The sequence below is a fragment of the Microcaecilia unicolor genome, chromosome 9, assembly GCF_901765095.1.
Source record: "Microcaecilia unicolor chromosome 9, aMicUni1.1, whole genome shotgun sequence".
Taxonomy (NCBI): domain Eukaryota; kingdom Metazoa; phylum Chordata; class Amphibia; order Gymnophiona; family Siphonopidae; genus Microcaecilia; species Microcaecilia unicolor.
In genome coordinates, this window is record NC_044039.1 from 87653096 (window position 1) to 87671411 (window position 18316).

The window sequence follows — 18316 nt, forward strand, 5'->3', positions numbered from 1 at the left end:
AAAGAGTTTTCATGCCTCAGAGGGCTTTTATACAATTACCATAAGAAGGCACGTATGTTTATGCAACCTGTGTACATAAGGGTGAAGTTTGGGTGAAGCACGGGCAGTATTAGCTTTTGATCCAAATGAGTTTGAAAATAAATAAGTATGCCTATTAGCTTCTCTACTGTAATGTCTTTTGAAACCTGTTTGGTTGGGGTGTAAAACATTTTTGGGGTCAATATTCAGAAACCTAGCAAACAAATAATGTTAGCACTTAACTAGTTATGTAAGGTATATCTGGTTAAAGGCAATACTCAATTTGCGCCAAATAACTTAATATTAGTACTAACAGCTAGTAGATAACTGGGCAATCATGAAAGAATTAGGGGGGAGGATCAAACGTTTTGCAGATATCAATATTCAGTGCCAGAAAGGTGACCTGTTGATGACAAATAACTGGTTAAATTTAGGACAGTATTTTTGGCAGTTATCTCATTGTGCTTTGACAATTCAGGGATAGGCCCACCGTTCTGCTGTATTGCTCGTTGGTGACCTGAGTGCTATCACAACTGCTGCAAAGCAATATGGTAGCAGTATCTGAACATAATGCTGAGAAGAAAGCTGATGAGGAGGAGAAGGCAGCAGCAAGCCCAGCCAAAGCCCCTGGCCCAGCACAGAAGACACATGGCCCGTAGGTTCTACATGGCATGAATTATTTGCACTTCACAGATGAAGAGGTATTCAAGAAATACTGCTTTAACAATGCCACCATTGCCAACCTCTGTGAGCAGCTAAAAGATGATCTCAAGGCCCCAACACTAAGGAACTATGTCATGCCTGTGCACATGATGCTCACACCACAGTGTTGGTCTTCTTTGCAACTACCACAGGCATCACACAATCTGCCAATTGCCATTGCAGAGTCTCTTCTGTGAGCTCTGCTCAGAAGGCTGCAATATGACATCACCTTTCCATGCAGCCAACAGCAGAGAGAACAAACAATAAGGAACCAAAGCAAAATACAATAATGCACTACTTCTTAACAATGTCCTACTGTCTTTATTTTCACCACTCTAGGTAACAGGGGCTAACCTCTCAAGACCTGGCTCCTGACACCCATGAGGTAACTCAGCACACTTCAGGAAGAGCAATAAAACAGGACCCTTCAGCAGACTAGGTATGTTATTGAGTGAACCTTTGGTATCCCAAACAGCTGCTTCAGGTGTCTCAACAGGACTGGAGGTGAGCTCCTATATAGCCCTCAGAAAGTATGCAATACATGCACAACATGTGGAGGCCATTGCTAAGGACCCAGACAGGGGATGACCCTGCAGAAGATCCTCCCCCTCCCCAGAAATCGATTGATGCATCAGGCTTTCTAAGTGCAAAGGAGATATTTTATCACATAGTAACATACATAGTAAATGATGTGAACAGAATAAACAAAATAGTGCAGAAAAAGCATCTTAAAAACTCTTTTTGGACCCTTCCCAGACACCTCCACCTCCCCCCTCTGTGCAGACATTTTCCCATCTGTGCACTTTTCAGTGGTGTATTTTCTGATGTTGCGCTCACACCCCCTACCTCCAGTAATTGTCTAGGCAGGGAAACAGCAGCTTTTGGCCAGCACTGGGTATAATCCTGGGATTGCAAAGGTGACACAGCTGCTGCAGGGAGGCAGCAATGCAGGCCAGATGATATGCTTGCTCACACGGCAGCCAGATGTTCCCACTAGAGGTGCTGCTGCTCTTGCTGACAGTCAAGTTGCTCCTGCTGCAGCACTAGGTGGTCCCTCTGCACCTTCAGCTGCTTGTACTACAGCTACAGGTCCATGTGATCACTAATGGCCTCCAAATTGGCAACCATTTGTGTGCTGCACCAGCCATAGAATTTGATGTTTCATCCTACTGTTGCCCAGGTGGTTCCTCTTGCTGGTGTTTGGGGGATGGAGGCTCCTCCATCTCTCCCTCCAGTGGTAAAGGCTCCTCAAGCTGCTCTTCATCCATTGAGGTTCTTCTGGCTGCCACTCAGGTTGCCTGGTGTACTACAGCCTGGATATCCTTAGTTGTGACTGCCCTGTTGACATGGGAAACAATTGACATAAGTCTCGTATTGCACACATCTCACATAACTCTTACATAACACCTATCAGATACTGTCACAGTGCTATGACGACAAACTCAATGTCTGCTGATATAAGGCTCAGATAAGATATGAATCTACAGTATGATCAGCACAACTATACAGACACTGCCTCATTGTTATCCCATAGATGTGACACCTGTAAAAGTCACATAAAACCTTCCATTGCCATGACACTAAACCAACATCTAACATCTAGTTATATGGGAAAAGCAAATATCAGCACAATGAGCAGCATACAGTCAACTTCTATTTGTCATGAATGTTCATCTTGGCTTTGAAATGTTCCACACTGTAGGACAGCTGGCTGAAGGTTGCAGAACACACCCCTCTCCCCACACTTCCAACATATCCAATCCAATTGAACATGCAAATTATAACCCATATTGCTAATGCATTTGCTTTCCTCATTTTCAGATATGTTGTCCTATCCAACTACATGAGCCTGGAATTCATTGCAGTTGGTAAGCAGCACGTGTTTACACTGTGCCTGTAACTGTCAACCCATCTGGAAGGATACTGCACAAATACCTAGATCATCATTGGCATATCTGGTAGCTGAATTTATATGTCACCCTGAGGCATATCCCTCCTGGCACATATTGCACTGTTAGTTTAACCAAAGCGGTACACAATTGGTGATATGCACCCTTGTATATGCACATATTTGGCCTAAGAATCCCTGATGCTTTTTCTTGGCATAAGTAAACCTCTTTGGTTGTATCACAGAAAGGTGGTACATCAAATGCATTACTCTTACCCTTACCGGTTACACCTCCTGTATGTCCCCTTCACTGCCACCCTGTAATTACATAAGAGTTGCATCAAGACATATGCTACAGTAGTACAGAGGGGTCAAACTGTAGACTTGGGATGCACTGCACCCAGGAGAATGAGGATTCACATATTGTCAGCGAATGCTCATAAATTGATGTGCTCTTTTGGAGGGTGAAAGGAAGAAGAAAGGAATAAAACAAGGATGGAATAGTAACTGTCATGGTCACTTGGCTATGAGGAATAATGCACTGAAACCACAGAGATGGTTACCTCATGGTCTGCAGCACCATCAATTCAAGGGAGCTCAGGGCATGCTGTTGAGATGGGGGAGGATGGCCTTGATGGTCTGTAAGTTTGGCCTCCTTCCTCAGCATGCTCCACTTCTTTTTGATGTCTTCATCACCACAGTTACGTTGATGCACAACATTAAGCTACTTGGTAATATCTTGCTAGGCATGCTGCTTAACGTATATGTAACCCCCTCTTGTGATCTTCCTTGGGTTTGAGGGCCAGATGGAGTTCCCCCTTGGGCAGGCTCCACTGGTCCTTTGAGTGGTTTTAGCAGGTGAGATTTCCCTCCCTTCTCAGGAAAATCCAAACAAATACCACTGCGAGTTTAGCTCTCTTAGGATTTCAGGCCTCTCATTTGACCTGCACCGTCAGGTTTCCCAGAAAATAGGAATCATTATTAAGAACTCCTTCAGAACCTCAAACCGCTTTTGACTAACCCCTGTAACTGCAGCCCTTCCAGCACTGAGAAAACCCTTTATGTTACCTCCTTTGGGATCTGAGCCTTCTCTTGGCCAAGACCTGTAAATGCAGCTTTTACAACACTGAGAAATCCCTACAGCTCCTTTTCAGCACTGAGGAAACCCCTCTCCTTTCAGGCGGAGGCCCCAATGCTCAAAGATTGCTGATAAATATCGTGTGAATTTACAACCATGGTTGAATTTACAGATTTTGAAACAGTGATCGATGCTGAAAGGAAATCACATGCAAATGAAATGTGTGGGAATTCTGCAAGTGGCTTGTGAGGAAAGTGCCTAGCACATGTGCAGAACAGTCTCTCAGTAAGTGTCGATGTTCTATGCATGCCCAGGAAACAAAATGTGACGACCACGTCATAGGAGTGTGTACAGAGACGTCACATGGAATTTCCTTTTTTTTGTTCCACAACTTTTTAACACTACTGCTACGTGTGGGACACACACACACATAATATACGCACATGGCACATTTCACACACACATGCAGATGCTATTAAAAAATGCAAGCACACTGCTCCACTGAAAAGTCACCCTCATGCAACAATAGCTCCAGATGCTGGAAAATTTTGAACGTTAAAGATAAGCACTCCTTTCTCTGGGCAGCACAGAAACATTTGTGCATTGCATGGAATGCTCATTTAATACTAATGAGTATGCTGTAATACATTGGCATAGGATAATTGGTAGCCGTTACAGTAAATGGTGTTAGCGATGCAGAACTCCTTTGTGCATTAGACCATGAATAGCGTGTGCACTAGACCAGGTACAATCAGTCTAAATCAAATGCTGCAAGCACGGTAAGCTTTCAGCATAAGGGCGAGAGAGAGAATTTTCCTCTATCTTAGCTCCTTTTGAATTCTAGCCTTCTGTAGGCTAATACCTTTAATTCCAGCCATTTGGATAATAGCTCCTCTTTTCTTTTCAACCCCAAAATACTAATGGAGTGGAGGAGTGGCCTAGTGGTTAGAGCACAGGTCTTGCAATCCAGAGGTGGCCAGTTCAAATCCCAGTGCTGCTCCTTGTGATCTTGGGAAGTCACTTAACCCTCCATTGCCTCAGGTACAAACAGACTGTGAGCCCTCCTGGGACAGAGAAATATCCAGTGTACCTGAATGTAACTCACCTTGAGCTACTACTAAAAAAGGTGTGAGCAAAATCTAAATAAATAAAATAAATCTAATCCAATCTGTTTGCTAATAAACCAACATACGCCAAATTGTTGCTTGTTAACAGTTACTTCTGCACACTGGCAATAAAGAAAACCGGTTATTTCTTAGTTAGTGGGATAGCCGCTCCTAGTCGCTGATATTCAAATGATATCTGAATTTATCATAAGTGGCTACTGCTGAATATTACATTCTTCTAAGCAGAAACTTCTCCTACATCTACTGCATTTTCCTGTTTGGTGCAGGCATTAGGTAACAACTGCAACAATTGCTAACTCAGATGACAGCCATAGGTTTTGAAGCTAACCTCCTCTTTGTATCCCTCATGGTCAGGTGGTGGCACAGGTGCACCTAAGTGAACAGCACTGAAGATATTGAACTAGTCATTCATTTGCATGCTTTCCAGTGATGAAGTGATCCAGAAAGTGCATATATTTGGAGTCAAATGTTCAAGAATCCACAATGGTATGGGATATGTTGAAGGAACTGGACAACAGGTATGTGGGGAGCAGGTATGGTAGGGTGTGGTCTTACCAAAGAGGGCAGCTATGAGTGAGAATTTGCGAGTCACTGTTTTTCTGATAGAGGCTTACAAATGAGCAAGATCAGCACAAATTAAAACATCAAGAGGTTTTTTTTTTTTAACGGTGTAGTTTGATTATCATGACATAGTGGGTCAGCAGCACAGTATTTGACGGTCACAGTCCTTCAATGCAATGATTTAGACAGACCATATATATTTCTTTCTTTCTTTATTGGGATTTATTAACTGTCTTTATGAAGAGATTTATCTATATCAGTGTACAGTAGATAGAATTTAACATAAAACTCACAATTTTGTTAACAGCATAACAGTAAAATGACTAGAGATATGCATAAAGTCAGTTAGGTAAACGTGGAAATGGCAATTTGAAACCTACATAAGTAGGTAAATATTGCCATACTGGGACAGACCGAAGGTCCATCAAACCCAGCATCCTGTTTCTAACAGTAGCCAATCCAGATCACAAGTACCTGGCAAGATCCCAAAACAGCACAATACAGTTTATGCTGCTTATCCTACAAATAAGCAGTGGATTTTCCCCAAGTCCAATTTAATAATGGTCTGTGGACTTTTCCTTTAGGAAGCCGTCCAAAACTTTTTTAAACTCTGCTAAGCTAACCGTATTTACCACATTTTCTGGTAACAAATTCTAGAGTTGAATTACATGTTGAGTGAAGAAACATTTTCTCCGATTCGTTTTAAATTTACTACATTGTAGCTTCATCGCATGCCCCCTAGTCCTAGTATTTTTGGAAAGCGTAAACAGAAGCTTCATGTCTACCCATTCCACTCCACTCATTATTTTATAGACCTCTATCATATCTCACCTCAGCCGCCTTTTCTCCAAGCTGAAGAGCCCCAGCTGCTTTAGCCTTTTCTCATAGGGAAGACGTCCCATCCCCTTTATCATTTTCGTCGCCCTTCTCTGCACCTTTTCTAATTCTACTATATCTTTTTTGAAATGCAGTCACACCACGGAGTGATACAAAGGCGTTATAACGTCCTCATTTTTGTTTTCCATTCCTTTCCTAATAATACCTAACATTCTATTTGCTGTCTTAGCCGCAGCAGCACACTGAGCAGAAGGTTTCAACATACCATCAATGACGACTCCGAGATCCCTTTCTTGATCTGTGACTCCTAACGTGGAACCTTGCATGACGTAACTATAATTCGGGCTCCTCTTTCCCACATGCATCACTTTGCACTTGCTCACATTAAACGTCATCTGCCATTTAGATGCCCAGTCTCACAGTCTCGTAAAGTCCTCTTGTAATTTTTTGCAATCCTCCCGCGATTTAAGTTTGAATAACTTTGTGTTGTCAGCAAATTTAATTACCTCACTAGTTACCCCATCTCTAGTTCATTTATAAATATGTTAAAAAGCAGCGGTCTCAGCATAGACCCCTGGGGAACCCCACTAACTACCCTTCTCCATTGAGACTACTGACCATTTAAACCTACTCTCTGTTTTCTATCTTTTAACCAGTTATTAATCCACAATAGGACACTACCTCCTATCCCATGACTCTCCAATTTCCTCTGGAGTCTTTCATGAGGTACTTCGTCAAACACCTTCTGAAAATTATCCTTCCTCCTTTTTTAATACATGGAATATATTTGGCCTGGGCTTCTAGGATGGTATTTTTGAACAGCATCCACACCTGATGTAACAGGACTAATACAATACAGCAACAGAAATACACAAATTGAATAATGTAGAACAATCATATAACAGAAAAATGATAAATGCCAGTACAATACAAATGGTAACACAACAGAGAGAGAGAGAGAGAGAGAGAGAGAGAGAGAGAGAGAGAGAGAGAGAGAGAGAGAGAGAGAGAGAGAGAGAGAACGAACATTCATATAACACAGACATGATATGATGTCAGTACAATACCAATGAAACAACTGATAGGCACATATTAGAACATTCAAATATTTAGCTCATGGGGTCAGCACTTTTTTAAAATGCTGATTGCCAAGGGCAGGATTAGCCCCAGATATTCATTGCCGGCCGATGTCCTGGCACTGAATATCTGGGAATAATCTGGGAATAAGCAAGTGGCTGAGAAAATAAAGGCTAAAGAGTTAGCATTCCAGAAATACAAAAAATCTCAAGTAGAGGAACACGGGGAGGAATACCGGATGAAACTGAAAGAAGCCAAGAGAGAGGTACGTCTGGCGAAGGCGCAAGCGGAAGAACAAATGGCTAGAAATGTACGGAGGGGAGACAAAAACTTCTTCAGGTATATTAGTGAAAGGAGAAAGACTAAAAAGGGGATTGTGAGACTAAAAGATACAGCAAAACGCTATGTAGAAAATGATGAAGAAAAAGCCAATTTGCTAAATAGATACTTTTGTTCTGTTTTTACTGAAGAAAATCCTGGGGAAGGACCGAGAGGGACTGGCAAAAGTACACCTGAGAATGAAGTGGATAGAGCACCGTTCACGGAAGAGAGTGTGTATGAACAACTTGGAAAGCTAAAGGTGGACAAAGCCATGGGGCCGGACGGGATCCACCCCAGAATACTGAGGGAGCTCAGAGAGGTTCTGGCGGGTCCTCTTAAAGATTTGTTTAATAAATCCTTGGAGACGGGAGAGGTTCCGAGGGATTGGAGAACGGCGGAGGTGGTCCCTCTTCACAAAAGTGGTGATAGGGAAGAAGCTGGAAACTACAGGCCGGTAAGCCTCACTTCGGTTATTGGAAAAGTAATGGAAGCCATGCTGAAGGAAAGGATAGTGAATTTCCTGGAAGCCAATAAGTTGCAAGATCCGAGACAACATGGTTTCACCAAAGGGAAATCGTGCCAAACGAATCTCATTGAATTCTTTGACTGGGTGACAGGAGAATTAAATCAAGGACGTGCTATGGACGTCATCTACTTAGATTTCAGCAAGGCTTTTGACACGGTTCCCAACAGGAGGCTCTTGAATAAACTAGAAGAGCTGAAGATAGGACCTAAGTGGTGAACTGGATTAGGAACTGGTTGACGGGCATATGCCAGAGGGTGGTGGTAAATGGAGTTCGCTCGGAGGAGGGAAAGGTGAGTAGTGGAGTGCCTCAGGGATCGGTGCTGGGGCCCATTCTGTTCAATATATTTGTGAGTGACATTGCCGAAGGGTTACAAGGTAAAGTTTGCCTTTTTGCGGATGACACCAAGATTTGCAACAGAGTAGACACCCCAGAGGGAGTGGAAAACATGAAAAAAGATCTGAAGAAGCTGGAAGAATGGTCTAACGTTTGGCAATTAAAATTCAATGCGAAGAAATGCAAAGTGATGCACTTAGGGAGTAGAAATCCAAGGGAGGCGTATGTGTTAGGTGGGGAGAATCTGGGGAGAGGGATCTTGGGGTGATAGTATCTGAGGACCTGAAGGCAATGAAACAGTGCGACAAGGCGGTGGCCGTAGCGAGAAGGTTGCTAGGCTGTATAGAGAGAGGTGTAACCAGCAGAAGAAAGGAGGTTTTAATGCCCCTGTATAAGACGTTGGTGAGGCCCCACCTGGAGTATTGTGTTCAGTTTTGGAGGCCGTACCTTGCGAAGGATGTTAAAAAAAATGGAAGCGGTGCAAAGAAAAGCTACGAGGATGGTATGGGAGTTGCGTTCCAAGACGTATGAAGAGAGACTTGCTGACCTGAACATGTATACTCCGGAGGAAAGGAGGAACAGGGGTGATATGATACAGACGTTCAAATATTTGAAAGGTATTAATCCGCAAACGAATCTTTTCCGGAGATGGGAAGGCGGTAGAACGAGAGGACATGAAATGAGATTGAAGGGGGGCAGACTCAGGAAAGATGTCAGGAAGTATTTCTTCACAGAGAGGGTGGTGAACGCTTGGAATGCCCTCCCGCGGGAGGTGGTGGAGATGAAAACGGTAACGGAATTCAAACATGCATGGGATAGGCATAAAGGAATCCTGTGCAGAAGGAATGGATCCACAGAAGCTTAGCTGAAATTGGGTGGCGGGGGGAAGAGGGGTTGGTGGTTGAGAGGCTAGGATAGGGGAGGGCAGACTTATACGGGGTCTGTGCCAGAGCCGGTGATGGGAGGCGGGACTGGTGGTTGGGAGGCGTGAAATACTGCTGGACAGACTTATACGGTCTGTGCCCTGAAAAAGACAGGTACAAATCAAGGTAAGGTATACACATATGAGTTTATAGTGGGCAGACTGGATGGACCGTGCAGGTCTTTTTCTGCCGTCATCTACTATGTTACTATGTATGTAATCATCTGGGACATGCATTAGAGTTTCAGGTCTGGAGCCCCTCCCCCTTTCTGATGCCTACTTCCAACCCCGGAACTTCAGTATCCTCCCCATCCTGATCCCCTGGAATTTCAACCTCCCCATTCAGATCCCCCCTACTCCCTGAAGCAAGATTATGTCCGGCCCAAGCCCCACCCCAACATGGTAAGCCCCCCTGGGCCTACTCAGATGGTCCTTGTTGGTCTAGGGGGCAACAGCCAAGAGCGATGCCCATTCGCTGCTCCCTGGCATGGCAGCCTACTCAAAATGGCTGCTGCTAGAGATTGGGGGTATTACACAACCTGCCAATTTCACACTTTCCCCAACCTAACTCACCCCCCACAGCACAGTTGCCTTTATAGAGGAGCTCTTCAATTAGCCCACAGGCAGCAGAAACCTTTACCTTTGGCACGTTCCTCCTTTTGGCTTTTACTCTCAAGATAGGCGGGTTCCTTGTGTCTCAGTCTGACAAAGCATGCTGGAGCACCTGTAAAGAGCAAAGCACTATAGATTATACCTTGTACTCAAAACTCCGTTACATATCAACTTTCAATCCCTCCCATCCATGTTTTTCTCCTATACAGTGTGTCCTAAACACCATACAGCTATGTTGCAGCAACTGCAATCAGCATTCATCCAGTCCATTTCATGATCACTACTGGTCTGCTGTACAAATAGGCTTGTATCCATATGCTTAGTGGTTTTGGATGGTTTACACTGTACCCTAGACACTTATCCCTGGTTAAGAGAGATTTGAATCTGTGCAGTCTCTGGTGTAAGTGGGGTAGTATATGCACTGAAATGGACACACATGGTTAGACTCTACATGGTTATTCAGGCATACATGGTGTCACAGGCACATATGCCTGGTCAGCCATACAACTGTGTGGGCCATAGTGGTGGAAGGGTGGGTATTAGCAGATGGAATGTAGATTCCAAACACTGGCTTCCACATGCATTACCCTACGTATAGAATACATTTTATCACTACATACACACCAGGGTGATAGGCTGTGGGAGTCAGTCTTACCTTAAGAGGCAGCTCTAGAACCATCTCCAGAACTTCTTTGATAGCTCAGATTTGCTCTCTGCCCCCTGAGGTATAGCTGGACCAGCCTTCACAGCTCCAGACTCTCCTCTTTTGAGAACTTTAGCAGCCTCTTCTTTGGAGTCATGTTTGTTTCATGACTCCCAGCCACAAAGGACACTGGAAAATGGGCAGGAGATCTGCATGGAGTACAGCATGTAACCAGTCATAATGTATCCTGTATCCAGGTATATAGCATCTTTTACCCAGTTATCAGGCCACTTGTTCCGAGGTATATAGGACCACATACCCAGCTACAACTTCATCTGCACCTAGTTACATTGCTGTTGGACTTCCATATTTATACCAGTTTGGGTCTGTCAGTCATGGGCTATCATTATTTGTTTTGTGATATAAATGGCATAGTGGAATTGATATCCCTACTGCTGTTCAACACTAAGTGGCCAATGCATAGCCAGTGAAGAGTTTGATGTTGTCGATAACGCTACAAATGAAAATGGGTAGCGATTAACATTACTGAGGTTCTGGGGAAGCTCTTAGGAGATGATTGAAAGATATAAGATTAAAAGGAGCCTTGGCTTTAAAACATTTGGTTATATGAGATAAGAAGCTGCATATATATTATATACTGGTCTGCAATAATTTGTGATAGCTATTTTATGTGTCATTTTCAATGCTAGAAGGGTTCAGGGGAAGGGAGGGGGGCCAATAAAGGCATTCATAACACGGTGGTCAGGATAGGGGGGGAGAGGGTGCTGGTAGAAACCCACTCCTGTCAACCAACCCTTCTACACTGCCCAGACCCTGGTGTAAATTTTACTGCAGTAATCGTGCAGCCATAGCTTGGGGGGGGGGGGGGGGGGGGGGGGGTTGCATGCCACAGGACAACAAATGCACTGCATTTGTATTCATTTCAATACAACTGTGGTCAGGGACTCCGCGTGAGTTAACACCCATGCTGAAATCCTTTCTGCATTGCTAACCAGAGCTAAACTTCTGTTGAATCTGCGGTAACCACACGGGAAGTTTGTGCATTGGCCTCATTGTTATTATGTTCTCAGAAAAATATGGAATGAGATCTTGAGCTGTTAAGCCACTTGAACAGGACAGAACACTATCAGTGTTTATATGAGATTTAAGACGGCAATATAATTTAACTAAATTTTTTGAGCTATAAGTTTTGAATACTCCTCCTTAGATATAGCTATTGCTTTTGTGTAGGTTTTAGCTAAATCCTGATAAAACTGCAGTAAATCTGGAAATCTATTTTGCCTCCATTACCTTTTACTGTACTGTAACTGTGTAGTAAGATCTTAATTATACCATGGATCTCTATTTTTAGGTTTAAATATATGCGTTCATTCATCATTGTCTGTAACGATTCATTCCAATTAGAAGCTTTCTCTTCTAAAGACTGTGATGCAAAGTCTTTCATTAATATGGTCAATTTATTATAAAGTAATCCCTCTGAGACATTTGTCATATACCACTTATTAATAATTCCATCATCAAACTTTCCTAGGTAAATTAACCACATTGATGGTTCTTGTGATCAAAAAGTGATCTGACCAGGGAACTTCATAGGTACCAGCATTAGAAAAAGGACATAAGGACTGTTTCGGAGTTAAAAGTAAGTCTAGGGTATGTCCTGCTATATGATTTGGAGCATTCAGAACTTAGGTTCTAGGAATACGCATTCTCTACCCTGAAATTTAATCAAGCACTTCCTAGGATAATTCAGGAAAAAGGGTATCCCTAAAGCCAATGCCAGATGATGTAGCTGCAACAATTTCTTCCTCACCCCCCAAGTCATAGAAAAAAATGTTAGGAAATATATACATTTTATGGGTATGAAAGAGTATCAAATACTCTCTAAAATATCATTTCAAAACCAAATCCCTCTGAGAGAGGCTTCTAAAAGTATCCAACACTATATCACGAATGGTTTTCTCCTGATCAGACATCTCTAAAAATCTCAGTTAACTCACCCATACCTTCCTGAATAGAGGTAGCCTCAAAAAAAAAATCTTTAACAGATCCAGCTATTTAAAAGCCCAGGCACAGAATCTGGGTTTAAATGCAATATATCTAGGAAATATTGTTTTAATGTTTCTATAGCTGAAAGCACTGAACAATAAGGAAAATTCAAAAATCATAAATTACGTGCACTTTGATTATTGTACAATTTGATAACAAGTATCAAATTTCTTTTCACCTAAGAACTAGAAGAACCCTCCAAATTGTGAATCCTCTTAACTTGATCTTCAATATTTCTTCCTTGATAACTTACCCCCCTGGCTTATGTCACAATGCCTTCATTCTGTCACAATCAGTCTATGCAAGTACTTTCAAAGTGGCCAAATCACTGGGGGATGGTTTTTAGGTGAGCACATACCACCCAGCCACTCTAACCAGCACTTTGTTTCCCCAAAGATGACTAAGCATGCACCAACCAGCCCTGCAATCCTCGGGGACTACCTATACAGTGATGTGTCAACCCATGAAGTACACAATCGCTCATATTCTCTCAAGACCCTAGCTCGCTGCAAGGGGCAGGTAAAAATAACAACAATAAATCTTGCTTCAGGTGCCTGGAGAGGTCAGGGGCAGAGCTGCTCTACAATCCTTGAAAAACAGGTGACATTTTCATGGCTTGTGCATGCTCCAAATAAAAGAAAAGGAACAGCCCAAAAGACCAGTCAGCTGCTAACACACAAATGAAATTTATTTAAAAAATGCAACCTTCAGAAATAAAAGTGTGCTTGCGTTGTCCTATTATGTAGATGTGTTAAAAGCCAGACATGTTTTAGCAGCAGACTGCCTTCACAAGGGGCAGGTTTATCCATACCATAGGAGCATATTTTATATATATATATATATATATATATATATAATGGTAAAAACAATCATAATTCAAAATAGGACATTGAAAGAGTGGACACATACACAGTAAAAGTAACACATTGTTTGTGCAATTTATGGTCCATACTCCTTGCTGCAGTGGTGCAGACACTGCAAAACATTAGCCAGTGTTTTGCAGTGTCAGCACTGCTGCACCAAGGTTTACACAGGGCTATTCTGAACGCCAAGTTGTTGTGTGTGTGTGTGTGTGTGTGTATGCGCGCGCATCTATATACTGTGTAATCCGCTTAAGTGCAAGGGTCTGGGACCAAAGAAATGCATGCAGTTAACCAGAGCATGCACTTAACCATTGTGACCCAAAGAAGCTTGACATCTCATAAACATATGTACAGTACTGCATTATTATACGTACAGTATACAGTCTCTGTTAACTGACATTAGGCTTACTTGAAGTAATCAGTTATAGTCCTCTGTACATTAATGAGTCTGTGAGTTCCATAGACTACATCTGCCAGACGGTAAAAACTGTCATAGCACTGACATCCAATGGCCTCCAGATAGGCCCGCACGGTGTTGAGACTCTCCAGCGCTCTTCCAAAAGTGACAGGAGGAGGTTGTTGAATTTCGTCAGCATGTGCCTCGCTGCTCATTTCGTCATCTGTTCCATCATCAGCTGTTGTTGCCTGCATGTAGGCGCATATCTCGACATCAGTGCTGTCTTCAGCTGTTTGTAGATTGTTATCAACAACTACGTAGTGATGGAACTTCTCTTCAGTTAACACTGGCTGGGATGTCAATAACCTCTTCATCTGACATGGTTAGTGTACATACTGGCTAGCATTTGTATCTGCATTAGAGGGAGTCTCCGCCTCATCAGACACTGGGCTGCTAATCTCCTCAGCTACTACTGACTAAACAGTTTTGAACACAATTGTGTGCATCGCTGTAGACCAGCAATTTAACATTTTTTGCATCCATCCATAGGATGGATCAGAGAGGTAGTATTTGGTGGCAGGAAGACCACCTTGACGTTAGACAGCTTGACATCATCCCTGTGTGCAGCACAATTATCACAAAACAGCAAAATCTGACGCTTTTGTGCCCGCATTCTAGTATCTAACTTCTTTAGCCACTGCTTCCAAATTTCCCCAGTCATCCATGAATTTGCATTAGCCTCGTATGACAAAGGAAGTCGCTTAACTTTCTTGAAGCAATGGGATTGTTTGCTCTTTCCAATGACGAGGGGTTCCAACTTCTCACTCCTATCCATATTGCAGCAAAGGAGGATCGTCAGTCAGTCCTTCGACATTTACCTCCAGTTGTTTCGGCATGTTTGAATGCAAGTGTTCCATCGCCAGTAGAGACCGTTTTCGTCAGCATTGAAAATGTCACAAGGTGCAAACTTGTTCAAGATGGTAGGAAGAACTGAAACAACCCAATATTTAGCACCAAAGTCATCAGCGTCTTGTTTCTCACCATGCTGTTTCTTGAATTTTATGCTGTTCCTCTCCTTCCATCTTTCCAACCATCCAACAGTGGCTTTGAATTCAGTTAGTCCAAGACTTTCAGCTAGCTGGTTAGCTTTCTCCATAAGCAGTGGACCACTGACAGGAAACTGTCTGTTCCTGACTCGAGAAAACCACCGAAGAAGAGCATCTTCTACCTCCTCAGCTTTTCCCGCCCGTTTTCGTTTCCGTTGTGGATTTGTATTGTTTTGCCAGTCTTCCAGAAGCTGGTGTTTCTGCTTCAGGACACGTGAAATTTGACTGGGATTGACACCATATTCTTTAGCAATAGATGCTGTTTGTTTTCTAATTTTTTAAGAACTTCTATTCGTTCAGCCAGTGTTAAAGTCTTACACTTCCGCCACGACGACGACCCTGGTGTATGCTCTAACAACATTCTTTCGCTTAGTCTGCCTTTGGCAGTTAAAGAGGCAGTAAATTTGAAATCTCGTTGGTTGTCACGCACCAATCGGCTTCCATATTCCATACGCTCGCTTATGCAGAGTCTTTCCTGCAGAGGAGCGGTCTTGAACCATGCCTATAAGCGAATCTTGCACTTATCTGTGGTGTGCTAAACCGAAGTTTGTCCCCATAGAAACTGATGGTGCCAAAAACGGGACCAAAGTACGGCATGCAGTTAAACAGAGCATGCGCTTATCCGACGTGCACTGTATATATATATATCTATACACACACACATACATATACAAACATTTTTAATTTAAAAAAAAGGTCTTGTTTGATTGATATTACCACCTTGGGGAGCAGAAGATTTTTATGCCCATGACTGAATGAGCTGAGAGCACTTTTTTTTTTTGAGTGTCGTTAGAGCTTCTAAGGTTTCACTTTCTGTACAACCCTAAGGAATTGCTGAGTTTCTGTAGTTTTGAATACTGAAAATTTTGTGACATATTTCTGGTAAAGTGCTATGCATGTAATGGGAATATGACATATGCTAGACCTGTTGGACAGACTGTATCCTTTGCAAACCATAGTTGTGTACAGGTTTAAATCTGCTATCCTGTCTACACAGGATGTCTAGCTGCAAGGCAGGCAGCTTCGTTTTTAGTGGTTACCAATGTACATAGACCAGGTAAAGAAAGGGAATGTTTGTACGAGATTTGTAGAGGAGGAGCAAGAAATTAATACCAGTTTAGGAGAACTGTGCAAGAGCAGTATACAGGTGTGGTTGTGTTAAAGTGTCAAAAGAAGGCAGGTGAGCAATGGTATGCTTCATGCCCTATATATTGCTCCCTATCAATGTATGTGAAGGAACATGTGGGGGGTGGGGGATGGGGGTAGGGAAAGGGAATGCTTAAACATCTTCTAGGATTCCAACAATCATCCAAAGCTGCTAAGAAAGTTTCATAGGGTTATGCTCGTCTGATCTCCTCTTTGCAATGTCATTTTGCCAGATACCAGTAATAGATGGCCAGTACCTCTCATTCAATAGCCTTCTCTTGTGTGGTCATCTATCTTCTTGCAGGCTTTCCCCATACATCATGCCATTGTTTTTTAGATTTTCAATGTCTCTGTTCTGGTGGTAAATGGCATTGGGGTTCTGGTATTTATTTATTTAAAAAATTATATTCCAAAAGTTCTAGGCAGATTACATAATTACATGCACAATAGTAAAAACCCATACATATTATGCAACAATACAAACTCAATACACACATAAAATTTCTCTTCCTAGAGCATTATTCTAAATGATCCAATTACATATATATCTCATCATACTGTGCTCACAATCTAAAACAAATGAGGCACTATACGCCTCAATAAATAACAAGGTCTTTACTTCTTTCCTGAATTCCAATAGATTCTGAAGTTCTCTCCACTGCTTCAGAATTGCATTCCAAAGAATAGGACCTGCTACATATAAGATCTTGTTTCTGCATTCCTCCAACCTGATCACTTAATATGATGCAACATCAAATAAACATTGGCCACCGAATCTCAATAATCGTCTAGGTTGATATATATGCAACTTTGATGCCAATACAGAAGATAACCCATCTATTTTGTACCTTAAACATCAGGCTCAAGATCTTAAATTTAATCCTCTGTTCTACCGGAAGCCAATGTAAATCTCTCAATACTAGGGCAATATGATCAAATTTAGATTTACCAGTCAAACCCTTGCCACCGCATTTTGTGCTACTTGCAATGCCAGTAACTTTTTCTTTAAACCAAACATCAGCCCGTTACAATAGTCAAAACATGGTGTAATGATACTCTGACTTACTTTTCTGAAATTAGTACAATTGAGCAGATTTTTCAGTCTTCTCAATATATACAATTTTGTAAACACATCTTTTACCACTTTTTGCACATGCCATTTTAAGGTTAAAGCGGAATCCATCACCAACCCTAGGTTTTGAATCTTATTTGAAGTACTAATCGTAATACAGCCAAAATCAAATTCAGAAGGCACATTGTTCTCTCAAAGCTTGATAACAAAAGTATCTGCATTTTTGCCACATTTAGTTTAAGATGGTTTGCCTTCATCCAACTCTTAATAGATTGCAAATAGAACCTCAATTATCAAATGTAGCATTCACTGAAGTTTCTAAAGGAAGGAGAAATGAAGTCCTACCTGCTAATTTGCTTTCCTTTAGTCCCTCTGAACTGGCCCAGCATGACTAGTAGGGTTGTACATGCCTTCTAGCAGGTGGAAACTGAGAACACTGATGAGAGCCAATAAGAGCCCAGCTCAGCCCGCTCAAGCCTCAATATATCAATAACAAAGCAAGAAGAAAGATCAACATCTGTGTACCGCTGGACTATACAGCCACGGACATGGACAGTGCAAACGCAGGCTGGCTTTGGCCAACACCTAGTGCATATTCATATATACATAATGAATTTGTTTATTTACTTTTTCTCTAAGAGAAAAACTGTTTCAACAGAGACAAGGACACAGAACTAACCGCCAAACAACTTCATCGCAAATGAATCTGCCAAGGGAGGGAGCAGGGCAGGTCCTGATGGACTAAAAGAAAGCAAATTAGCAGGCAGGACCTAATTTCTCCTTCCTTATCGTCCCTCCAGACTGGCCCAGCATGACTGGTGGGAAGTACCAAAGCAATCACTTAAGGGAGGGACCGTTGTAGCCCCGCCGACAGAACCTGTTGACCAAACACTGAGTCCTGGCGTGCCTGTACATCCACTCTGTAATGCCGAATAAATGAATGCAGCGACGACCAAGCTGCCACCATGCAAATGTCTACTGGAGAAACCAAAGAACACTCCAGCCAAGACGCAGCCTGT

General features: G+C 42.4%; 1 protein-coding gene across 1 annotated transcript in view; it reads right to left on the minus strand.

Moving 5' to 3' along the window:
- Positions 1–2002: 2002 nt before the first annotated feature.
- Positions 2003–18316, minus strand: part of LOC115477367 (formin-1-like) — a 76974-nt gene continuing 60660 nt past the window's right edge. The window contains exon 3 of the mRNA XM_030214202.1: positions 2003–2058. Coding sequence (XP_030070062.1) covers positions 2027–2058 — 32 coding nt within the window. The 3' untranslated portion in view covers positions 2003–2026. The remainder of the gene's footprint in view (positions 2059–18316) is intronic.